General features: G+C 32.0%; 1 protein-coding gene across 3 annotated transcripts in view; it reads right to left on the bottom strand.

Annotated features, from left to right (window-relative positions):
• Positions 1–27,563, bottom strand: part of CBLB (Cbl proto-oncogene B) — a 191,579-nt gene that overhangs the window by 66,073 nt on the left and 97,943 nt on the right. For all 3 annotated transcript variants that reach the window (XM_012777172.2, XM_012777173.2, XM_012777174.3), the window contains exons 5-9: positions 21,298–21,454; positions 15,568–15,689; positions 11,208–11,345; positions 8,106–8,193; positions 4,703–4,834 (exon numbers count right to left, since the gene is read on the bottom strand). In XM_012777172.2, the coding sequence (XP_012632626.1) occupies positions 4,703–4,834; positions 8,106–8,193; positions 11,208–11,345; positions 15,568–15,689; positions 21,298–21,454 (637 nt within the window). The remainder of the gene's footprint in view (positions 1–4,702; positions 4,835–8,105; positions 8,194–11,207; positions 11,346–15,567; positions 15,690–21,297; positions 21,455–27,563) is intronic.

Consider the following 27,563-nt stretch of genomic DNA (forward strand, 5'->3'; position numbering starts at 1 on the left):
GACTCTGGGTTAGTGCCGGTAGTACTGCAAATAACAAAAGCAAAATAACATGGTTCAAAGCTAAGTGGAAAAAATCAGAATGTGAAAAGTTAAGGAAATCACACCATAGTTACTGAATGGAGCAAATGGATGTAGATGTACGGCTTAGAATTCTTAGGGTTCATTCTCAGCTACTAAGCATGATAAAAAGTCTTTGACACTTTGATACCTGATTAAAAAATCACAGATATTTCTGAGAAAAACATGGATAGGACTAAGACATTTTAAGGCTTTTCAACTGATCTACAATATTGTCTTTTTATTTGATGTAATCTTAGACCTATTCTTTTTCCTTTACATAGAAGTATTGACTGAGGAACTTCCAATGTATAGATATTATGCTAGCAGGGAGGTATTCTAAAATAGGTAATCCATATTTTAAAAGAGAAATCGATAAATATATAAATATTTATAATATTAATATAATGCAGTAAGAGTTTACAGAGACATACACAAAATATTAGTATCTGGAGAATATTCATTAATGATAAACTCCTTTATGTGGGGAACATTCAAAAATAATACTGAAATAAAGTCTTTGCATATTTTTCATTAACTTATATGCAAAATTCTATGGTTAGGTTAGGCTAATACATTATTCACTGGTGACATAAATGCAATTTAATTTCATTTTTATTTCAATCTTCTGAAGACTTTGAATTTGTCATTTTTTACTACTACTTTACTTTGTAAACTGCCACTTTGTTATTACTCTCATATAGCTTCTCCTAAAATTTTACCCAAACATTGTTTTGAGTGCTTGACATTTATGCACTTCCTCAATTTCTAAAATTAAAACTGAGAAGAGCTTCAGAGTAAAAAAGAGGAATAGTAAATGTTAATAATTTACAAATATTTTTGAACGTATCTTCTCAGAAGGCCATTAGATCAATATAAATAACCATGAAGTAAATCAAGGAACTGATTAGCAATTAGCAACACAAACTACACCATCTGAAGAATGCAGAGTAATATACATACAAGTTGTGGTGATGTAAGGACAAAGTATTAATGATACGGCAATGATAATAGGGAAATATTCCTATGCCTTTTGTCCATAATGGACCGATTGCAAACAGTTTACAAACTTGATAAATAAAATACAGTAATTCCTCAATTAATATCCTTGGTAGGTTGTTAGAAACTGTCACTTTAAGTGAAATAACATACTATATAATGAAACCAATTTTACCACAGGCTGATTGATATAAACAAGAGTTAAGTTTCTATGACATGTCATTTCACTTAAAAGTCAGTTTCCAAGAATCTATTCACAACTTTAAGTAAAGAATTACTGTAAACACTACTGGCCCTGAGGGTTGTCTGTCCATCACTCTGTCTGTATGAATGAATGAAAGAATAAATAAATAAGGTTTCTTTCAATAAGTATAGAGAAAGTTAATAAAATTTTTCTTGTTTTATTTTTAGCCATACTTTCTTTACTCACCTGGGCCAAAAAAGGTAAACAACTATTTGGTATGATGCTTTAAACAATACATTTTACTAATCAAAGGTTTCTGCCAAATTAACAAGAGTTTCTTAACCTCCAAATATTAATTACACTATCAAGTTAAAGATGTGAAGTCCTGCAACATGTATGTGTGTGTATACTCTAAGATTGGAGCACCAAGAAAAACTGATGAAATATTAGGTCATTAAATATGAAATGTCTGATTTCAAATCACAATTGTAGTTTATTATATCTCAAAATAGAAACAGTACAATTAATCCAACTATGCACCTAAACTATTGACACAGTTTTGCCATCTTAATGGTAAATTGTTTATGCCAGCAGCAAAGAAGGCTGGAGAGTCAGTGGCCATGAAACTGTGAAAGGCATTTTTCCACAGCTTGTTGAGAATTGAATATTTTTCCTTGCAAGAAGTGGCCCAAAGCCCAGAAGTGGTAGTCATTTGGTGCAAGGGCTGGTGAATATGGTGTATGACAGAGAGTTTCCAAGTCGAGCCTTTGTAGTTTAAGCAGCATTTTTTTGTGAGACATGTGGTGGAGTGTTGTCTTACAAGAGGATTGGCTTATCTCTATTGACCAATTTCAGCTGCTTAATCACAAGCATCCTCATCATTTAATCCAACTGGTTGCAGTAGATATCCACTGTAATCAATTGACAAAGCTTCCTGAAGCTGTAGTGGAAAATCCCAGCACTGGACCACCAAACAGACACCATTAGCTTTTCCTGATGAATATTTGGTTTTGCACTGTTTCGGCACTTCATCTTTATCCAACCATTGTGCTGAACACTTGAGACTGTCAAAAAGAATCAATCTTTCCTCACAGGTAATGAACAATATAGTGTAGAAATGGTTCACCTTTATATTGTGACAACAAAGAAAGGAAAGCTTCAAGACAATTTCTCTTGTGATGCTCGTTTAATTTCTGTGGAATCATCTACTCAGCTTCTTTACTTTGCCAATTTGTTTCAAATGGTCCAATACTGTTGGAATAGTAATATCAAACCTTGCTGCTCATTCATGTGTAGGTTGAGATGGGTTTGCTTCCACTACAGCTTTCAGCTTATCATTATCCACCTTGGTCTCAGTTCACCCACATGGCTCATTTTCAAGGTGAAAATCACCATAACGGAACTTCTCAAAACATCAAGGTACTACGTGTTCATTAGCCACATCTTTCCCAAACATTTCATTGATATTTCGAGCTTTCTGTGTTGCATTAGTTTCACAACAGAACTCATATTTTAAAAATAACATAAATTCTTGACTTATCTATGGTTTCACAAAAATTGCTCTAAAAAAGTTTTGAAAGATAATCATAAGCCAAAATATGTGTTTGAAAGACTGGGGATGTACCTTCACAATGAAAATAAAAAAAGAAGTGTCAAAGTGAAACGTCAGGGATATCAACTGTCAGACTTAATACTTAAGGAAATCAGACATTTCATATATTAACCTTAATCATATGCTGTGCATTGAGGCAGAGAATACTAAGAGTTTGCACCAGACTAAAATTTTGGTTTTCTTTAGAGAGAAATGCAAAGCTTTTGATTTCTTCTTACCTGTGAGAACCACTCTGAAGGCATGAGTCAATCTACATGACAAACACAATTTGGCCTCTTTGTCAGTTTAATGCTTATCCTGAAATACTCAATGGGTATCAGGTCAATCAGCTCTACATAGTCCCATCCAAGTCAGTTTGTCACTGAGTCAACAATATCTCCATAAAACCTCCTACTGATACATTTGAAACATTCTTGCAATCATTTTTTCTTCTATCAACATATCTAAATTCATTGAAAGTCATTTTATAAAAGACACCTGCTAGGTTTTCAGAACTATTATTGTCAACTTAAATAGCAATCAAGTGCCTATATGTGGAGAATGATTTCTTCCAACTCCCTATACTATACAAAATTCACCAACACCATGAATGGATAAAAGGAAACAAGGGCAAGGATATCAAGAAAAACCTAAAGTAATATGTAAACCAAACGCATGTTGAAGTAGAAAGCATAGAGATTTTAAACACTTTTTCTGACGTAGCAAAGATGTCTGAGTGCTCGGGAAGACCTTTGAAAATATAAAACAAGTATAATTCATTTCCTAGTTCTTCCTCTTTTTCTTCATCTGTTTTTTTTAAATATCCACAAAGGAAGAAGTAGGCCCTTTTAATAATATTACAGAACGTAAAACTCTTTACATTTTATTACCAAGTAATTTGTTCAACAGGCATCAATGCCCCTCTGAGTCTATCAGCCCCCTTCCATCAACCCCTAGACCCATCCTTCCTCAGATCACACAGAGGTGCAGGGTTAGACAGAGAAGATCAAGGACTGAGAAGGCTCAGGAACAGGGCAGGGATGTCAACTATATATTCAATCAACCTATTTCCAGTTTCGATATGACTGATGAACAGAGCATTTGCAAAATGGCTAGATCAAAATATCCCATGAATCCTCCAAATATTCAAAACTGGAAATCTATCCAAAGATCCCATTTAAAATCCTTAACCTTTATTATAGTAAAGAAATATAAGAAAGCCCTGGGGAAACCAGTTATTCTCTAGGCCTTATTATAAATCATCAAATCAATTTATATTTATTGAATGCCTACATACAGATGAGAAGGCAGTTGGCCTGAGATTCTGCTTCTATAAATTGGAAATTTTAATGCCTGTTTCTGTGGGAACTTTAAGTATTTGAGAGACATTTCTTGTCTGATACTCCTATTTTAGCCCTACAGAGCAACCATAGACATATGCGAGAAAGGAACATCTCCTCAGGAGAAAAGAGGTTTGCCTGAAAAACATCAACTTATGATTTATCTAGTAAATGAACTTGGCTTCAGAATCTGACTTCAGATTATAACCTATAATAAACCGTATAAATATGTTTAGTTGGTCTTATCTATAAGTAAACATCCTGAAATCCATGGTACTATACAATAACTACTTATAACTAGTATCATAAAATTAAGTTATATATGCAAAAGAAACAAAATGCAAAACATAATATAAAATCAAATTATATAAAGAAACCTAAAAGTTAGTTTTTTTTTAAAACAACCATTTCAAATAAAGGACTTTATCAGTATTACTTCCTAAATAGCTAAGATGGAAAAAACTAAAAGGAGAAATAATTATAAGGTATATAAGGAAGACATCCATATTGCTAATGAAACCAAGCCTATACCTGCCATGCTGTAAGGCAAGAGGTGCACATCAAATGCCCACAAGGCTCAATCTTGACATCTTTGTCATTTTCTGCACAAATTTTACAGAGCTGAAAAGTAGAGCCCATTTCACAATATAATTCATATTGTTCCTGAAATTTGAGAAAAAAGACACAATATTAATGTATTTCCAGCAAAAATTGTTAATACTGAATTTTTCCAAAAATAATGATGTACAGTAAGTATTTCACAGTGATCATATCAGAATTATGTTAACATTTAAGACATGGTTTAAATTCATAATCACAATTTATTCTACAATATTCATTTTAAAAATGTTTGAACTTTCATAAGCTATTTTATAAGCTTTTTAATAATTCAGATTATTTAATGTTCTGTTACAGATCATTTAGGAAGGGACTTGCTTCAACAGTCACAGTCATTCAAACGACAAAACCCGTGGCTTTAAGATGGCAATAATTTTAAATCATTTTATCTTTTTGGTAAATGCTACATGCTCACTTAACTTCACTGTCAAATTAAAATATATATATATATATAGTTTTGGCTAAACACTAAATTTTATTTCTTTGGTATCCTTAGAAATTCCAAAATGGAAGAAAAGCAACAAACATTTTCCAAGCCTTTCCTGCATGGAAAAGCCGTGGTCCACACTATTTCATGTAATCTTCAAGCCTAAGAAGATGTATATTGAACTTAAGAAAAAATATCTGAGGCTCAGTAAGTTTAAATCGTTTTCTTCAACTCTAAATTAAGTCTCAGAATCAGAAGTGCATACTCTTTTCCTATCTAACACTGTCAAGAAAACTAATTACTTCAGTAACCAAAAATTGTTTTATTAAACTTCATCCTCTTGATTTACTAGGGTTTTTAGCTTACAACATTTGGCATAGTATAATTCTCAGTGATAAAATATTGAAAAGATCTGTGTGACAAAGAAGATATAAACAGATTGGTAAACGTAAAGAAAATATTAAAAAAGCACTGAGAGATACAAAGAAAGATTTTGAAATCAAAATTTGCATAAAGCAACATTTTAGCCAAGTAAGTGTCTACAATGTGTATGGCCTCAAGTAGGATAAATAAATAACAATATTAAGTTAATAATCTACTAAAGATATCACAATCCTGGTAAAAAATATATATGTACATATACATACATAGATACACATACATATACATGCTTAAACATACATATGTATATAAATACATATTGTGTCTACAATGATGTATGTATGTGTCAATATATAATTTTTAGGGAAATTAAAGAAAAAGACAAGAGAGAATGGATCTAGATTGAAAAGAAATAACTCTAATGTAATCCAAAATAAATTATAAATTGTTGATGTCCCTGAAATAATAGATTAGAATTGATTATGGTTATGACTATTCAAAGAACAAATTTGCAATTATAAAAAAATTACAATATGCCAAAAATCACAGATGTAAAACTAATATAACCTAAGGGATAAGAATATTTATGAGTAACTTAAGGAGATGATACTACTTCTGAAGATTTATTTTTTTAAATGGTTTTATAAACAGGAACTGTCTTTCATGAGTATCCTTTTTACACATTAGAAAATACAGAAGCACTGCATAATTTTCTTTGAATAGCAATCATAGATTTACTAATTTATTTTATTTATTTAAAGAAACAAGGTCTTGCTCTGTCACCCAGGTTGGAGTGCTGTAATGTGATCACAGCTCAGGGCAACCTCGAATTCCTGGGCTCAAGTGATCCTCTTGCCTCAGTCTCCCAAAGTGCTAGGATCATAGGTGTGAGCCACCATGCCTGGCCATATATTAAGTTTAAAAAGCTATCTATAAGTTGTATATGCGTCAACAAGTATGTTTCACATAATAATATAAAGACTGCAGGGACTGAAACCTAGAGAATTACAAATAAAGTAAATCAGTATCTATTGTCTTTCAAAAAACTTTATAACTTCTCTCTGGTTTGGTGTTTTCCCTTAGATTTTATTTATTATAGAAAGTATCAGTATATCTAAAATATAAAGTATTTTAAAATTACATTTATGTCAAATAAAATATTCAAGGTCTCCCTTCATCCTCTCTCTAAAACCTCAATCCTTGGCCGGGCGCGGTGGCTCACGCCTGTAATCCTAGCACTCTGGGAGGCCGAGGCAGGCGGATTGCTCAAGGTTGGGAGTTCGAAACCATCCTGAGCGAGACCCCGTCTCTACTAAAAATAGAAAGAAATTAATTGACCAACTAAAAATATATATACAAAAAAAAAAAAATTAGCCGGGCATGGTGGTACATGCTTGTAGTCCCAGCTACTTGGGAGGCTGAGGCAGGAGGATCGCTTGAGCCCAGGAGTTTGAGGTTGCTGTGAGCTAGGCTGACGCCACGGCACTCACTCTAGCCTGGGCAACAAAAGTGAGACTCTGTCTCAAAAAAAAAAAAAAAAAAAACCTCAATCCTTGTCACTTCCCTCAGTTAAACCCTCTTACCACTTAGTGTTCTTTTATTTTCATTTTTTAAAAGTATACTTTCATGTTCATATATGGTAATTTCTTTTGTTTACAGAAATTGAACTTATATAATGTAACTTAACAAAATGAAATGTTACATAATTATGCATTCCATAACTGGAATTTTTTAAAAGTACAATGCACAAGTTCCCATGTATGTAGAGCTACCTCCCTCTGGTTGATGACGTCACACAATACAGTATGAGTACACTGTGGTGTGTTTTACTTGTAATTTACTATTGAACAACTAGGTATTTTGTAAATTTTTCACTTTTACGAAAATTTTTATAATGAATATCCTGTTTAAACGTCTTCATGGGCATGTGTGAATGAAATATATATATAAATATATACACACACACACAACACTATATATATATATGTATGGACTTTACATATATGGAATCTAGAACAAAAAGATGTTTTCATTTAGATTTTTATAATTATTAAATATTACCCTCAAGAAAGCCTTTATCAACTTCCATTCTCACTCATAATCTATGAGGCTGACAACAATGGATTTAGAAAAATGTAATTATTACCTTTAATAGGCTTCAATTACCCATTTGACTCTAAAAGCTACAGCATATAATACTGTAATCGTTTTTTATAGTTTTCTAAATTATGATTCTCTTTCCCTCACATTTATGCATCTACCTATGGATTTATCCATTTATCTCCCTAATATAAGTGCCAATACTATATTGTAAATAAGAATATTAACAGCAGAAATTTTTATCCAGGAATTTTCAAAGGTAATTTCTTTTCAAACATACTTAGAATTGCTTAAGTATCTTTTGTATTAAATATCCGTGCATGATTTTAGGTATAAGTAGAAAATCATATTTATTTTAAAGGTATTACAGATACTTATTAATTATACTTTTCCAGAAATTTTCCTTACCTGTGTAACTTTTATATGATCATGGGGTGTAGGTTCACATAATCCAGTTAAATCAGGATTATAACTTCTCCCATCAGGATAAAGATAACTGAATTTAAACAAAAACTTTATTACCTTAAATATATAAGCTTTAATTGCACTTATGACTATTTAACTGAATTATTTTATATCTAAACATATATTTTGATGTTTAATTTTTATGTAACATATCAATAATTGTATCACTGTTCCATAATATGTTATCTTAAGACATTTAAAATGTAGAAATCATTTTCATGTAAGAAACACATGATAAATATGGACTCAGCCACTAAGCAACCATTAATATATGTCTCTTATATAAGTTAAAAATTTATTTTACTGGTCAATTATATTCTATTTCAAAACACTATGAATATATACCTATTTGCAATTATTATGTGTTTCTCAGAAGCACTGATAGTTAACTGGATCATTTTACACCACACTTAATACCAAAGAGAGAAAAATAGAATTAAAGGCCACAAGTTATTCAAATACTTCTGAGGTGTTCCTGTTCCTGTTTTTAGTTTCCCAACATCTTCTGACTCACCTTTCACTCTCCATAATACATACACATGTGCACACATGCATACACACACATGCACGCATGTTTAAAAAATTAGAAATCATTACAATAGAAGTCAATAGAAGTCATGTTTCACTGACTTTACTATAAAGTTATAAACACAGAATGGTCTATATATACTAAGGTTCTATTATCAGAGAAAACTGAAACTTGAACTAAGAGTAATAATGCCATATTGTTGTGTTTAATTTGAGTTTTCACTTGTTACTCAGAAATCCATTAAAAATAAAGTCTACTGTGTTGGTAATAGCTATTTTTGATTAAAAAATAAGTGATACTGGTCCAGCTGGATTTCATCAATTTATTAAATTGTGGATAATTCTGTTTAATATCTCTATATGCTAGATGACTAGAATGAAAAAATAAGAATATAATAGTAGTGAATATTTTAAAGGGAAAAACTATTCTGTAAAATAACAAAAAAATTATCCTTAAATGAAGAGTCTACAAACATGTTAATAAGTGTTAGAATTTACCCAGGAAAACCAGAAAAATGAACCCAGGACAGGTCATTCTCATATGGTAAGGGACAGATCAATGAGATGATTTATTTTTAAATATAGAAAATGGAGTTAACTACATTTTAATATAATACAAATGGAGAGTATCATTAGAGAGGGGTACAAATTCTACAAAAATATTAAATGAGAAATTATAAGTAAAAGCTGATGAGGAATTCGCTTTACATACTCTAAATTGGTTATTTAAAATTAGATAACACTGTTCATTCCACCTTAAAAATATGTAGAAATTCTAGGAAGAATTCAGAAATGAAAGATTATAAAGATGACAATAAAAGAGCCAGAGTAAAGGTTAAAAAGTTCTATTTAACCTATCAGGGGCAATTTGATAATTTTTGTCCTCAGAACTACCAGAATATATCTGATAATCCCCTTTCAATACCACTAAAGGAGTAAAGAATCTTGGATGGTTATCAAGATAAACTTCTATAAAACCTATGCCATCTAATATTGGATTAACTATAAGGACAGATAGTAGACTCTGATGTTAGCTAGCGCACATAATATCCTATGTTTTTACCAATCTTATTTAAAACATTATCTAATTAAAATATTAATAAAACCTATTTTATCCTAATATATCATTAGAGTTCAAATTCAACTAGCCAAATCCCTCTGAATATGCTTCTGTGTGTGTTTGGGTAATGTTAACAGTTAATTTGTACAGGAGTTTTGAGGCTTTGCTCAACTGATTACATTATTAAAATATGTTCCTTTTTAACTCATTTTTGAAAAACAGATGGAAGGCATGATAATAATACAAGCTATATCAAAATTACTCCATCTATAGATTTGCCCTCTCATACTCTGTACTTATACACTGAAACTTCAATGTTTTATTTTAAAAAATAAAAACCTGCAATCATGGTAAAGCAAAAGCTACAAATATGAATCTTTGATGCATTAGAGGGAAAATAAACATAACTGAGAATAGCAAATTTATGAGAAACAGAAGAAAAAAGAGAAATACACATTTAGAACCATAATTTGCCACACAATTCCTATAAAGTTCATAGCTTTAAAAAAATGCATTCTTTTTCTTCACATAGATACTATCACTTTTTTTTTTTGTAATTACTTTGCAAAAGGTAAAACTTAAATCATCATTTGTTCTTTGTTAACTCTGGTAGACTTTCGCTTGCTAGGTTTCTATCACAATCAATGCTGCAAGTTGGATCCATACATCTCTAAGTTACTCAGCAAGGCAGAGGGCAAGAAAAGGCAAAGTGATAAATTAACACCGAGAATGCGAGGAGAGGATGAAGGGAATGGCATGTGACTAAAATGAATGAGAACCAGGTACGTTTACTACAAAGTGGCCTAACAGGCTGTCCAAACTGTGTGTGTGTGTGTTGGGGGCGGGAGGTCATTATCAGTCAAAAACACAAACAAGGAGAACTTATTTATTTTTATATTTTAAAAAAGAACAGCTTGAGGTAAACTGAACTTAGCTATTAATATACAATTTTGGTGTATATGGAGTCATTATTAGTGTAAATAAAAGGTCTATGAAGAGACAAGGAAAGGAAGGGATGTAAGAAGAAAAAAGAAGGAAAAAAAAAAGAAATCTGGCACTACCAGTCAAAATAAAAAAAGTAAAGCTACCAATTTGAGAAATCAAAAGTCAACTATTTTAAAGATTTTTTTCTTAATATATACAAAGTTTTACATCTATTTTAAAACTACTTTTAAGTATCAATCTCTTTTCCTATGAAAGATATAAACATTGAAATTTGAAGTGGGAATTTATTTGCAATAACATATGGTTAGATTCAAATAATTAAGTTAGCTTAAGATGACTATTTAAAGATTTGAATAATAAAAACTAAAGAGCATCCATTATTTCTCAGTCTCAAGATAAAAAGAAAACAGCCAGGTCACCAGGCTCACCATCCATGCTCTCCAGCACAAAGCAGTCTCTATTTTTCAGATTTGTGAATCACAACTACCCTGACTCCTGTTTCTCATACTTACAACCCTTCCCTGCTGCCATCAATCAGGGCTTGAAACAAGGGCTTGTTATGAGGTATGGTCTGTAAGATATTGCCATCCCCGGTGACGTAGCCAATGGCCCACTGTCCCAGTCGAGTGCAACTTAACCGGAAAATATAGCTGCAAACATAAGAAAATTATGTTTAATTACATTCAAAATATAAGCCAACTACTAGACAATCGTTAGGTTTCATTAAAGAAAAAAAAAAAACAGAATCGTTTAGAATTCCTAATAATTAAATATTCCTGATATTCTTTTAAGTTGTTTGTAACACCACTCACTTTGTCATTTCTTGATTTCTAAGAGAAACTCTGATAATTTCTTTTCATTTAAATATCTCCAGTTATATGAGAAGATAAATGAAGTTATAAACTAGCAAGTGATTTATTACCATCACATCGCATCAGGAGTGTTAAGTATGAAAGTGCTGTTGGTATAAAATGGCTATGATGAATTATTTTTGGCAAGTAAAAATAAAATAAATAGGAGAAAATTTAAATTTAATTTGTTTACTCAAAAAAATTGAGTTTCTAGTATGGAATTCAACATATTACTTTGTAATTTAAATATTAAAAGCAAACATTTATAGTTGTTAAATAACTTATTTAAAAATAATACTTTTTCTTTCAAGCATTTCAGCCATTCATCTTTAAATGAATATTCAAAAGAGTTGAACTATATTAATGAGAAAGTAAAGTAGATCATTTTAAAGATAAACTAAATGGTTGCCATTCAACAATGTCAAATTCAATACCTTGCAATAGGAAATCAAGATAGTTTAAAAATCAAAATCAAATGAAAGATGAGTCTCTTAAAATTAATCTCTAATGAAAGGAGACATTGATTTGCTTTTAAATTATCATTATCACTTATTTGTTCATTTACTTATTTCACTTTCGATCACTTCTAAGTGTACTGCATTTAATCATGATATCATGATATGAATTTCTGGATTTTATAACCCATTAAGCAGATTAAAAGTAAGTCAATTTACACATTGACTAATACAGTTGGCTATATTTTAGTACCCTAGCTGCTATATGTATGTGGCAGAAACACGTATCTCTTAATATATTTTAGTTATTGATGAACCAAAGACTGTAAATTTATAAGATATAATTTAGCATATTCAATGGATATGCAACCACTGGACTTAATATGTATATTTAGTAGTGCATGTGATTTCACCTTTCAAGAAAATTAGTTCTTTAAAGAAAGGAAAAAAGTATGATTTAAAAATATTATTAATTTAATATTGGTGATAGAACCTCTGAAAAGGACTTTTCAGGGAAGTCTAAAACACATTTCCCTAGAGAGTCTGAAAATGGGATATCAACTTGTTAATTCTTGGCATCATTAATCACAATCAGATAAAATAATTCCACATAGACTTACGGCTGTGATGTTATGAGAAGTACTAAAAGTAATAGAAAGTCACTATAAATTATAATTCAGAAGTTCATTATTAAACTATTACATTAACAAATTAATATGATAAAATTCTTTCAAACAAAGAGTCAAGTAGAAATCTTAAAAGATCAGTGTGTACTATGGATCTCATCAGAATTTAGAGTATATTAAAATGAAGAAAATAGTTACAAATCTAAATTGTTAGTAATTTTAAAAGTAATCCCATATTTATACATATACTAACAATCTAGTAAATACTGAAATACATGTGAAATTGCTCAGTTTTAATTAACATCCTTTTTTTGTTGCTTTAAACACTGTTTTAGGATGGTGTTTCTAAAACTGATTATTATAGAGGAAGTTCAATCAATTCACAGAGATAACAGATAGCAATAAAAAAAAATTTAGAAAGAGCTACAATATGGCTTTTCAGAACAATTTCTCCCTCTCATGCCCTTTTTTCCTCTTCCATTTCATTTGCACATTTTTACACCATTTGCTGATAACCCTTTTGCTGATAGCTACCCAACCTCTTGTGGTGAATTTTTGCTTTACTTTTAGTACCTTGCTTTCTTAAATGGCACACACAACATAATCAGATGAATCTGTTTCATGTTGACAGGGTGACTTAGGGTTCAGGGTCACTTTTTTTTGAGACAGGATCTGGCTCTGTTGCCCAGGCCAGAGTGCAATAGAGTCATCATAGCCTACTGCAACCTCAAATTCCTGAGCTCAAGCAGTCTTTCTGCCTCCGCCTCCCAAGTAGTTGGGACAACAGGCACACATCACCATGCCTGGCTAATTTTTCTACTTTTTGTAGAGATCGGGTCTCGTTATGTTGCTCAGGCTGGTCTCAAATTCCTAGTCTCAAACGATCTTTTCATATGAGACTCCAAAAGTGTTAGGATTACAGGCATTAGCTATCATGCCCAGCCTCAAGGTTACTCTTTAATACTAAAAGTAATCCAATATCCAATGGATATTTCGCCTAAATTCTCCAGTATAATTAACTTCATCAGGTAACTAATGTTTTGTTAGTTAGATCCCCAATAAAGCACAACCTGAGGAACCCAAATGTCCTTGTAATAAATCCAATTATTTTCCTTGTCATGAAGCCAAAGACATGAAATAAACTTTTTAAGAGAAAGGACCAGTTAAACACAGATATTCTATAAAGCAAATATTTATCAAAATTATTTGATATGTTCATTAAATATGGTTTCCTAAACATATTTTAAATACTCACATCATACTTTACATATGACAAATTACTATATACTATTCAGTTCATCTTTATCTAAAATTTAGCACAAAAAATTGTTGCAGGGCAAGTTAGGAAGGAATGGAAGATATTCTTTCAGAGAGTAGTGCCCTATTCTTTTAAGATATGATTGACATATAAAAAAGCTATACATAATGTATATCTCATGATGCATTTTAAGTAAATACTAGTAGATCTATGTTAAATGTTCTTAATCAGAGGGCAGTATTTTTTTTTTTTTTTACTAAGAGAACTATTCAAAATGGTGATGAGACTTGGCTTTTAATCCCAACATTTCAAGGTCTCCATGATGTTGAACAAGAAAACAAAAAAGGCCTCAGTTTCCTTATTATTTTTATAGGATTGGACAAGATAATTTCCCAAATAACTTGCAATTAAATTACTTGACTGCATGATTCCAAACCACATAACATTTTTCAAATCATAGCCCGGGAGCAAGAAAGATAGTATATATGATACCAATCAAGAGAGTAAAATTATGGAAAAATCTGGTCATGAGAGATTCTCAAATGAAACAAAATGATTTGCCTAAACTACTAATCAACATGCAAAGTATCTGACCTGCTTTCATGGTCACAATGAGAACTAACTCTCCTTAACTTAAACAGAAGATGTCAACAGGAGATAAACTGTTTTCTGCACTTACTACCTCCTTTTTATATATGATATAAATTCCTAAAGAAGAAAAAAGGTAGAGATTTTTATTATGGCAGAGAAAAAAAAAACATCACTGGCTTATAATTAAGAAAATATCATTAAAGGACAAACATCATATGCACTACAAATGAAATAAAAATGATACTGGAAGAAAAAGGTAGACTTAAAAAAAAACAACCAAATTTGTTCCAAAAATTAAATAATCTCTATACAAAAATCAGTAAACTAATGGACATTGGAATGGCATTTCCTACTAAAATGTGAGGACTCTATAGACATGTTTCTAGATGGATATTTTTAAAGACATTGATGGGACATTGCGGAAAATATACCAAAACAGGGAAGATACATTTTCTGATTGCAGATTTACCATTAATAAGGTGTAATTTCTTGTTTAAAACCATAGAGGCTGATCAAGCAATCATCCTCTCTGAGTCTCACTCACATTCATGATCTGGAAAATAAAATATTAATTCTGAGGCTGCAAAGAAGCATGAGATATTATGGAAGCCATTTCTGAGGATGTGAAATTGGTCTGGATTGTAACAGTGGGTTTATATATGTTTATTTACTTATATACATTTATATATGTTTATATGCATTTATACATGCTTGTATGTATTTATCACAGAGCCTAATTGAATGTCTTTAAAAATATCCTAAAATAATGAACATTAAACTGTTCTATTTATTTTGTTTTTAGCACAATATTCAAGTATTCAAATATATACATAAATTTTGTCCACTAACACAGGTATCATGAAAACAGAAAGGGAACACATCCCCTTTCACTTTATGAACACTAAGTTTCAGAGCAAGTACAAGGTATCAATTTAAAGGACTCCATTAAGAAGCACCATTTTAGTCTACTAGCTTTTCCACCCACAACCAATCCATATTCCTAGTGGGTTATAGATTTACTTAGGAAAGAACCATAGAAGATTTTTCATCTTTAAATATATTCCATGATATTGCTGCTAAAAGAGTCTTACCTTCCGGGTTTGGTGCTGTATTTCTGAAGTCTTGCTTTAACTTCATCATATGTAAGGAATGCCATGTAACCCGGATGCGTCACAGCTAAGAAATTCCAATTCCGTAAAATAGAGCCCCATGGCTAAAAATATAAATATATTAAAAGATATTATATCAACTATCGATTACGTACCAACTTGTCATTTAATAGACTTAATGAAATTCTCTTGGATATTTTTTAAGTTAATCTGAGCTTACATGGTTTAGGCCAACCTTTGTTACCTGATAGCAGACAGGCAATAATTTCATCTCTTTTGGAGAAATATGATTAGGCAGAAAACAGCCTTTTAGGAATAGAACACAGAGAGCAAAAAGAAACTCACAAAGTCTTTTCTCTACACAGTCTTTCCTCACTACAGCACTTGTGATCACTTTCAAACATAAGTCACATAACTCTTTTGTGCAAAACCTCCTAAGTTTGAATAAAAGCCAAAGTTCTCATGCATGGGCCAGAGGGTTTACAGAGTTTGATCCCCAGTTCCCTTTTTGTCCCTGTATGCTATAACTCTCCCACTTCCTGCCTCTTCTCCAGCCACACTGGCCTCTTTGCTTTTGTCTTAAACACACAAGCCCTCTCCCACCTCAGAGCCTTTGTATTTGTTGATTTCTTTACCTGAATTTTCTTCCCTCAACTATCCATGTCATTCCTTCCTTCAACTGTCACTTCTTCAACAAGGCTACCTGCGATCATCCTATTTAAAACTGTTACCTCTTGTCACATTCCTCACACCTCTCTGTGTGTCCATTTTGTTCGCTACTGCTTCATTTTATAGAATAAGAAACCATACTATGGTACTTGAGTGATAAGGAACATGCCTGTCTTGCTCACTGATGGGACACCAGGACCCATGCACAGAGTCAGATACATAGCAACCAGTCAGGACTAATTATTGTTGAACACGTCCTCTCAATGGTGACTTGTCTAAAAGGCTGGAGAGAGTTCCTTCCATGGTAACATACTACTGTACTCACATCTGGCTTATCCTTAAACAATTATAGAATTCAAAAAAGGCATATGATAAAAAAATGAGTTATATAAAAAGCATTTCACAAAAATACTTAAGTTTTTACCAATGTATCATTCTCTTTTTAATGTGATTACTTGTTCCTCCAGTTACCATGGCAAGAAAGAAAAAGGCAGTCAGTGATAGACAACTTTACTTGAGAGTGTGGATGAATCATCTCTGCAATATTTTTAAGGCTAAAGCTACATTTATTCCAAGGAATTGGCAGCATACTCTATCTGATGTGCCAGATTATTAACTTGAATCTTCTACATAAAAGAAAAAAAAAGGTATTTCATGTTGCCAAGTTAAAGCTGTTGAAATAGTCATCCTAGATATGATTATTTAAGACAGAGAGTTCCTGCTTTTGTTTGCTTTGAGACTTGTTTCTCATTATTGTTAAGCAAGTTTCAAATTTACAAGGCGGAATTCTTCAAGGATTATATCCCTTAAGATGAGGATAACAAGGGAAGGAATGATTTAGTAATAGTGTTTTTTAGCCTTTTTGACATAACAAGAAAAGTCTTCAGGGTATTTCCCCATCACACTAAAATACCTAATTGGATAAAAAAGGGGCTGTAGAGACTACTATTATGAGGGAGAAGTTCTGTCTATGGTACTTGAGAAAACAAACGCATGTTTTTAATTTTCATCTTAAGGCAGGACTACAAATTGCATAAAAAAATACTTGGAAAAATATCAGCATATGTTAAAAAAAACTGTGAAATAACTGCTATTCTAGACACTGGGTTTTGTTTTGTTTTATTCTACTTCCCCATCTATAAAGGATAAGGATGGAATAACGATCAAACAAATATTTGGGTCACTTCCATTAAAGTCCACATAAATTAATGGAAGAGTTATGAAAAAAATGCAGAACTTTATAGAAAGCCAATGCACAGATCAAAATACAAATTAAAAAAATAGAAAAGAAATTGTAGTTTTGAGCCAACTGCTACAGTATTTAGCAACTATTTCTTAGTACATAATCCAGAGGGCCAATTTGTAATTGCAAAAATATTTATGCAATAGAATGAGTGTGTGTACTGTTTTTCTCGTGAATGCAACCCACTCGAAACAGTCAGAAACACGTGGTACTTACGTGTTTTTTTCTTTTTAAAGTATTTAGGCAACTAATGACTTAAAGAAGGCAAAACAAAGTGCTCTGGAGAATAAGAATTATTTTTGAAATTTGTTTTTTAGATAAAAAGAACATTTTTTTTACACATAAGAACACTTATTTGGAGATGTTTAAAGCACTGCAGAAATTAATGACAAAAGTGAATAAAAGAGACAACTCCCTCCATTCTCCCAAATGCTATTATTTTCATTTGTTTGTTTGAGACAGAGTCTCACTCTGTCACCCTGCAAGAATACAGTGGGGCTTTCTCATATCTCATTGCAACCTCAAACTTCTGGGCTCAAGCGATCCTCCTACCTCAGCCTCCCATGTAGCTGGAACTACAGGCATGTGCCACCACACCTGGCTAATTTTTTTCTATTTTTAGTAGAGATAGAGTCTCACTCTTGCTCAGGCTGCTCTCAAACTCCTGAGCTCAAGCAATCCTCTTGCTTCAGCCTCCCAGAATGCTAGGACTACAGGCATGAGCCACTGCACCTGGCCCACCAAATGCTCCTATTTTAAAGAAGAGGTAACATACAACTTAAGTTGGAAGAGGGTCCTTGACTGGTCTATCCAGATGCCCTCTATAGTTCATTGGTATAACTGATGACTTCCCTTCTCTTTGATTTTCCTCCTTATTCCATTGGTGCTATATATTCCATAGTCACTAGCATATTCTCTCAAAAAACTCTTTCCTTTTCCAGCCACCCTTCAAATTTAGTGTTCCTTTGCTCAACAACCTCATCTTCTCTACCAGTTGGAAATAGGAGGAAAAGGAGAGCAGCAGCACCAGGAAAAAGAAACAAAAACAAAATCCCTACATTCCCATTCCAAGAGCTTAGTACCTACTGATCCCAACATCTCCAAATAACTTTATGAGAGAAGGATAAAGGCAGAGAAAAGAAGAGGAAAGAAGAAACAATGAAGGTGACCATAACAAGATCCCTCAAATGAATCCCCAGCATTTGTTCAAGTTCTGCCTGACTACAAAGATGAAGGCTAAGGAAAAGCGAACTTTCTTCTCTCATTCCTTCTGCAATTCTCAATTTCATCTCCTGGCCTCTGCTGACTCCTTCCTCAAATGGTTATGCTAGTTTTTCTACTTCAGTCCTTAAAACCTGAGAGTGCACCTTACCCACTTTCAGATCCCACTCTGTTAAGTACCCTACCCCCAATAATGTAGAGCTAGAAGAATTCATTGCTAATTAACCACCAATATCATGGCTATAGCAGAATATATGTTCATCAGTCACAGCATTAACAAAACTTACATTTTTCATATAGAATAAATATAAGAATTTAATGAATATAATACATTTAAGAAAATTATTCAATTTTAAGGGTTGTATAAAAATAAAAGTTACAACATCTACCTTTCTATGCACAGGACCAATTTTATCATGTTTTAAGGCACATGTATGATTATATTCAGAGTATTTTATTTATGAGTATAGAAATCAAAGGAAGTAAAAAAACTCAGAAATATATAGGGGTTAATGAGAGTTCCTCAGCTACTTCTATAATCATGTGTTTTAAAAGAGATTAGGCATTCTTTGGAGCAGATAAGAGTTTGGTTTTTTATTATCTAAAACTTCTATATAAATAGATCCCTTAACTTCTCCCATCCTAGTGAACATAACTAAGATATACATACCTTAGAGTATTAAGGTTACTTACAATGTTTTAAAATAAAACAGCTTATAAGAAAATATGTGCACATATTAAGTAGCAGTTTAGATAAGTATTTAACCAATATTAAGTTGCCTTTATACTGTTAATACATAACTCTGAGGCATTCTAGCATTTAATACCCACACTAAAAAGTGATCCAGGCTCACCACAAATACTTCCCAGAATGAGTAGTTACATTTAATGTATGAAAATTACTTCTACTCACTTCCTTCACAAGGTAAAGAAGCAAAGCTCTTATTATTTAGAATGTCTTTGTATCATGTTAAATAAATATTTATCGTGAAAAATTGTCAGAGAATTTTAAAGAAAGGAGAGGTTCCATTAAAATGACCAGTATCAAATAACAACTTTTTTTCTAAACTGTATCTCAAAAATCTTAAAAAAAAAAATTGACAACCAATATTTACCAATGAATAACCATGCAATTACTATAAATTTAAAATAAGCAAAAGCACATTTTCAGTAGTAATTTATTTAATTTCTTACCCTATTGACAAGGTAGAATTATGATTTTGAAATTATATAAAAAATTTATCCTACATGTATTGCTGACAGGAGTTAATCTGTCTTCTATTAACAGGTTCTCTCATAAATTAAAAGTTAATCCCATGCAATGTTGTTTTCTTACATGAATCAGTCACCCAATCCTTGCCAGCTAGTGCTAAACAGAATCATAAATCAGAGAAGTGAAATTCACATAATATGGAAAACATGAAACCAACATTGTACTCTAACATTTGTTGAAAGTTGGTTTCCTAGAGAATAAATCTTACTTCAGATTAAAATAATAAAGAAGTATATCAGAATATAAATAAGACTAGTTTCTGACCAATTCACCTCATTTATTATATAATTTCTATTAATAGAATCATAACAATTTTAAGCAGGACTCTCATTTTTTGAATACTTAAATTGAATCCCAAAGATGATAAACATTTTAGTGGCAGAGTCAAATTCAAGACACAAATTTCAAATCTTCATTAGTAATTCCATTAAAACATGCAAAAAAATGATAGCATCCATATATACCTTTTTCTGCATAGCTATGTGAAAACAATTATGGAGGACTGATTACAAAAAAAAAAAAATCAATGAACAGAATAAGAATATTCACCTAAAATTTCTTTACATTAGAAATAATGATGAAAAAAATCTAAATTTTCCAAATAAAACTTTGTTAAATACTGACATACTGTTTTGACGTAACATAATATAGGAAATGAAAATTCAAAATCATTGATGAGGAATATTTATTTACATGGAAAAATGTTCATTGCATATAGCTGAATGAGCAAAGCAAATATAAAAGAGTATAAACTACAGTATACTCCTACACAGAACAGTTTGCTATTTCTATGCTTATGATTTCCCTTCTCACCTGAGGAATGCAGAAGGCAAAGTGAGAGACACTTAGATAAAACTCTGGCAAATGCCCACCTGTAAATGTTGCTATTCTATCAGTCACTGGGCTGACTGACCAACAAAGTAAAGTGAAACACTAAACAGGGAGTTTAAAACAAAGCTCTTTTGCATGAATCCTCTAAAGCTAACAAGTAGCCATCAGGTTTACAACACCTGATACTCCAAACTAAAGCCAAATGGCTCACTCTACACTTATAGCAATGACCGAACACACCAATAAAATTATAGGCTACCAAGAATGAGACTATTTTCCCAATGATTGTGTGTATGTGCGTGAGAAACAGAGGGACGGAGAGAGGGAAAATGAAAGAGAGAGAGGAAGAGAGAGAAAGAGAGAAGGGGGGGAAGGCAGGCAGGCATGGGAGGTTGGCAAAAGAAAAAGTGAAGGAGAGAGCAATGGGAGAGGGAGGGAAGGAAGGAATGGATAGTCTAAGCAAGTATAAGCTTACCTGAAATAGCCTGGTAAAAATATCAAATTCAAAAACTGAAATGTAATCATTGCAAGTTAAATCAATTGTTGATTTTAGAGCCATTGCTTCCAGGCCAGAGCTAATTTGATGGACTTCATGAAGGCACTGTCTGAATACTTTCCATGGTACGATAGTTCTGTGCAAGGGGAAAAAAATGAGTAATTGAATCAAGTGTCATTTAAGACATACCGTCCATTGAAAGAGTACAATTCAATCATAAAATTAATATAATTATATCTGTATTAAAAGACAAATAGTTGATAATATTGTTCATAATTCAGAACATATGTATTGGGTTCTGCTAACTTGATTATTTTGCATTTGCTAAGAATATGACAAAAACCTAAATTAATTTTTCTCTCAAACAGCCCTTGCCTATCAAGACATCTCTAGGAAAATATCTGAAAGAAGGCATTTGGTTAAAGCCCTATGTGTCATCACCTCTTCATCTTTGTATACATTTAGGGTTTTTTAACCATGAATCAAGATTAAATTCTCCTCTATTTTCTTAAAATAGTTACAAAAGATGGGTCCATATAATAGTAGAGATCCTTTATTATTCACTGCACAAAAGGGTAATGTGTATCCACCATTTCAAGGTTAAGGTGGAAAGTCATCAAGACATTTCTGCCACCACCCTCATGCTTTCTGCAGAGGTGAAAAGCACGTTACCTAACCTTTAATATTAACGCAAAAGGAAATTCTAATTTTTTTAACCAATCACAATAGTTAACTTACAGCAATTTATTATGTAAACTCCAATACCCCTTCATTAATTTATTTTATTAAATATCATATACCAATATTTTAATAGGTAATGCATTTACATCATTCAAAAACTTAAAAGAACATAAAACCATACCCAGGGAAAAGTCCTCTCCAAATCTATATCCCACCTGACCAGATTCCAACACCCACCCACATTCTTTCCCGCCCTGAAAATTAGCAACATCCAGTATGCATTTCTTAGTTCATTCTTCTTCTTTTCATAATGTTAGACGTCTATTCCTGATTAGACAGAAGAAAGTATTCATATTTTTAAAAATGTAAACTGTAGCTTTTCACAATACAATAGCAAAAGGGCTATAGATACCCTTCCATTTGTTACCTTATAATATTTGTTATAAGATAACAAATATTTAAATCTCAGGCTTTTCTTTACCAGTGTCTCCTGAGAAATAAGACTAAGGTAGAATAAACTAAATACTGCCTGGCCCCATCCTATACCAATCTTCTCAATGAAACATCATCATAAAGTTTCAATTTTAATATTCATTCAGTAATTATCTATAGCACTGGTTGTCAAACTTTAGCATGCATCTGAATCATCTGAAGGGCTTATTCACACAGAGACTGCTGACCTCAACACAAGATATTCTGATCCAGTAGCAATGGGGTGGAGCCTGAGAATTTACAGCTCTAACAAGTTCTTAGGTACTGCTGAGCTACTGGTCTGGGGAACACTTTGAGAGTCACTAATCTACTGCCTCTATTCACTGCTAAAGCAAAGCACTACTGGAGAATTAAAACTATAGAAATAAAAGATATCACCATCTCTGTTTTTGAAGAATACACCACGTTCAGGGTACAAGTAAGATCTGTAATGCTAAAGAATCCAGAAGGGGATATATGAGGAGAGGCTAGTTGGCGGACACACAGTAAGAGCTGGAGGAATTTCAGAGGAGTCTGTTGGAAGTGGCACAAATGAATGGTGAGATAGGCTTACAATACTATGCTGTATTTATTTATAAGAGAGTTTAGGTTTAATGTACCATTAAAAGAAGAAAAATATGAGGCTTAATACTCAAAGGGCTTTTCTCTATGTATGAAAAAAACAGGAAACCACAGAGAACTGAGGAGAGACGCCACATCAGATGCCATTTAGAAGAAACACATGTCAGGGTCTGATTAAGGTTAACAAAATACTGCTGTTTAACAAAAAAGAAAAAAAGGAAAACTTTTAAGAATATTAGAAATCTACTGACTTATACTTAAATATAAATATGCAATTATGTCCAGCTTCATTATAGTTACCAAGAAAGCAGTGGGTAAGAAGCATGCTTTTCTTTTCTAAACCAAAGTTTCAAATATTCAACATGCATGAAGGACATGAGTCATCATACTCAGAGTGAAAAAAATGTAATAAAAAAACTACTGATTTAAGAACAGTGAAGTTTTCATTTTTTGTATAGAAAAGTTAAGCATTTTTTTGTATGTAAAGTATAAAACATAAAGTGACCAAATAGAAACCTACAGTATTTATGTTGTATATAAAGTATACAAAGTAAAAAAAAATAGCCAAATAGACACCTTCCATATCTATTACCATAAAAAATTATCTTAATCCTGTATTTAAAGTAAATTCAGCTCACAATGTTTCTGGGTATCCAGTGATTTCTCTGAGCACATTATACAAAATGCATGAACTTCTACAAATTTCTGTCTAACATACTACTTCAGAATAACAATTTACAAAGGGACAAGCTATATTCCCACAGTACTTGTATAAATGACCCTTATCAGTTTACTTGTGATAAACCTAAAGTCCAGACAGGCATTCACCAAACCTTAATTGAGGGCAGTGACAAGAATGAAGAAGCTAAGGCATTATTTTTCATATACAAACGTTTGTACAACAGAAACCCCTCCTTTCATTACCTCAGTAAAATACATCCCATATGTAGAAGGTGGGGGGGGGGGAATGGTAGTGAGAAGGGGGTTTAATGAATGAAGACTAGAATAGAGTACAAAGACATCTTTAAAAACAAAATATAGATTGTTCTAAAACCATTGCACCAAGGATTTAAACTTTCTAAAGGGGATGTAAGTGCATACCACAGACTTTTCTGAGGTACATGGGAGGAAGGGGACTGGGAGAGTACAAATTTTCACACCTTTAATCAAACTTCAGCAACAAGACAGTGGTGGTTTCTACTACCTCTTCCTTTAGAGATGAAGTGAGAGAAAACATTAATGGCAAATTGTTTTACAAACATGTAGAAACTTCAGTGCACTGGCAGAGGCCTAGGAAAAAGAAAGGGGAAGAAAAAGAAAAGGAATAGAACATAAAAGAGCTAATAAGCCCTGAGTTCCCACCAATCAAAAAATTTAATTTGGCCAGGCGCGGTGGCTCACGCCTGTAATCCTAGCTCTCTGGGAGGCCGAGGCGGGCGGATTGCTCGAGGTCAGGAGTTCGAAACCAGCCTGAGCAAGAGCGAGACCCCGTCTCTACTATAAATAGAAAGAAATTAATTGGCCAACTAATATATATAGAAAAAATTAGCCGGGCATGGTGGCGCATGCCTGTAGTCCCAGCTACTTGGGAGGCTGAGGCAGAAGGATTGCTTGAGCCAGGAGTTTGAGGTTGCTGTGAGCTAGGCTGACGCCATGGCACTCACTCTAGCCTAGGCAACAAAGTGAGACTCTGTCTCAAAAAAAATTTAATTTTAATCTGTTCTATTTGATCTTTGCAATTACAAACTACTTTACTTGCAATTTGAATTAGTTTTATAATACACTGAAAAGCACAAGTAACTATTAATCTACAAAAAGTGGAATACAAGACCAATGGATAGATATGCACCTGTAATAATAATATAATTTCAGGATCTTTAGCCATTTATTGATGAATTACTACCATTCTCCTACATAGAAATCTACTGATAACTTTTTTAAAAGAAGTGATAGTTCTGTTCATATATCATGAATGATAAGAATGTTAACAGATAAAACTATATTATAATTCTGTTATTAGATAGTGGGTCCTAGTCTGTCTACCAAAAAATAAGAGTAATTATCTTTAAAGATCTTGAGAAACAGAGTATCCCTTCAAATAAACTAAGATCAATAAGATGCTGGAAAATAAAACTAAAAAAATATCAGCAGGTTAGCAACTGACAAGTCACTCAATCTTCCAGGCTTGTTTCCTACTGTGTACATGCGGAGGAGTGTGTCAGATATTTTAATTTGAAAATCCTATGAATTTAAGACAAAAGTAAAAAGAATAGAGGATAGAAAATGTTAGGAGATTGATACAAAAAAAACATTTTTATGAAACCACTAGTTCATAAAAGGCTATAGGTTTTATTTTTAACTAATATGAAAAACAAGAAACATTTCTATATAACAGAGATGTGAATACCAACAAAGGCTAAAGTATTTGGATGCAAGAACATTTATATACGTCTGGTGTGAAGGACAATTTACACAGCACATCCAGAAGGCAACGTGGCAACAAGTTTCAAAAGGCTATACATTTTGACCCAGAAGGTCTACTTCTAGAAATTTAAGGAAATTATTTCCAAGAAATATACAGCAATCAAAGACCCATGCACATGTCTCTTAAATGCAATGCTGTTTATAATAGCAAAAACTTAAAAACAAATACATTCACTAGTAACATTTTGTGTGCAGAACAATATTTGTTGTCATGTAAAATTGTCCATGGCATATTATTAAGTGGGAATAGAATTTTTCCAAATATGTCTTTTATAATCCAATGTTCAAAACTATCTATAAAATCTGGAGATAGCTTCACAAATTTTAACCAATAATAACTGGATTATGGAAGGAGTATAAGTGATTTTAAAATTTTTTATTTTCTGGATTTGTTCATGATTTTAACTCTTTTCATATTTCTAATATGCTCTAATAGATTAAAGGAATAAAAAATATTCTAAGACTAAAAAGTATATGATCATAAAAGTTTCAATTAAAAACAAAAACTAAAATAGTGTTTGCCTATGACATAGCTTTATATGCAGAAAATACAAAAAAAAAAATTCCAGATTAAACTATAAGAAGTAATAAAAGACTTGAACATGGTTGCTGAATATCAAACTGATATACAAAATCAACTGCATTTCTATACATAAGCAATACGTAACTATAAAACAAAATTTTTAACCATTTGATTTTTACAATGCCATCTGTAAATACCAAATAAATAGGAATAAAGCTAACAAAAGATGAGGAAAACCCTAACCCTAACCACACACACACACAGTCTGTTTATGTCTTTACATAAAAGACAAAAACAAAGGGTTATAACATTTTAATGGACTGGCAAACATAAAGATGTCAATTCTTCCCAAATTGATCTAAAGATTTAATACAACACCAATCAAATATCCCAGGAGGTATTTTTGTAGTATAAATTGATAAACTGATTCTAAACTTTATAGGGAAATGTCCAGAGCCAAGAACAAACAAGACAATCTAAGAACAATATTTATAAGCTTTCACTCTTTACATTAATTAAGACAGTATGTCACTGGTACATGATAGACAAACAGACAAATGTAACAAAACTTAAACTTTAGAAACAAATGCACCTGGATATAAACACTGGATAGATAAGATCAATTATATATAAGTAGCAGTGAAAAAAAATACTGTTTTCAATAAACACTACTGGGTCAAATGGACACACATATGAAAAAATTGTATATTGACCACACCTAAAAATCAATTTTAAGTATATCTTAGACCTAAATACGAAAGATAAAACAATAAATATTTTTAAAAGAAACATAAGAGAATATTACTTTATTTTGGAGCTGGCAAAAAATTTAAACAGAAGCCAAATGCTCAAGGCAGAAAGGAAAAATATAAATTAAAAAGCTGTGTTCATGAAAAGATACCATTAACAAACTGAAAAAGAAAACCACATATTGGGAACAATTATTTATATATGTATAATCATTAAAAGATTTATATCTATAACATTAAAACTTCAAAGAATAAATAAGAACAAACAACTTAATAATAATTGGGCAATTTTCACAAACCCAATAAATCAAAATGCTCAATGAATATACAAATATGTACCCAATCTTATAGTCATTATGAAATGTAAATTAAAAATATAATTAAATCCTATGTAACCCCAAAGGAATGACTTATTAATAAGAAAGATAAATGACTTTATAAAGTGTTGACAAGGGTAAGGAGCAACAGAAACCTTTAGGCATTGCTCATAGGTGATCAAATTGGTATGACTTTGCAAAACACTTTGGAGGTCTACTAAAGGTAAAAAGGTAACACATTACATAAACTAGGAGCCAAGAATTGTGTGTGTGTGTGTGTACACTCAACAGAATGTATAGATATGTTTAAAAATGTACAAGAAAAGTCCATAGCAGCACTACTGATAATAATCCAAAAGAAGACGACTTCAATGCCCAACAACGACAAAATGAACAGGTAAACTGTGCTATAGCTACAGAATGGAACAAAGAGAATGA

Source organism: Microcebus murinus, chromosome 1, assembly GCF_040939455.1.
Source record: "Microcebus murinus isolate Inina chromosome 1, M.murinus_Inina_mat1.0, whole genome shotgun sequence".
NCBI classification, from domain to species: domain Eukaryota; kingdom Metazoa; phylum Chordata; class Mammalia; order Primates; family Cheirogaleidae; genus Microcebus; species Microcebus murinus.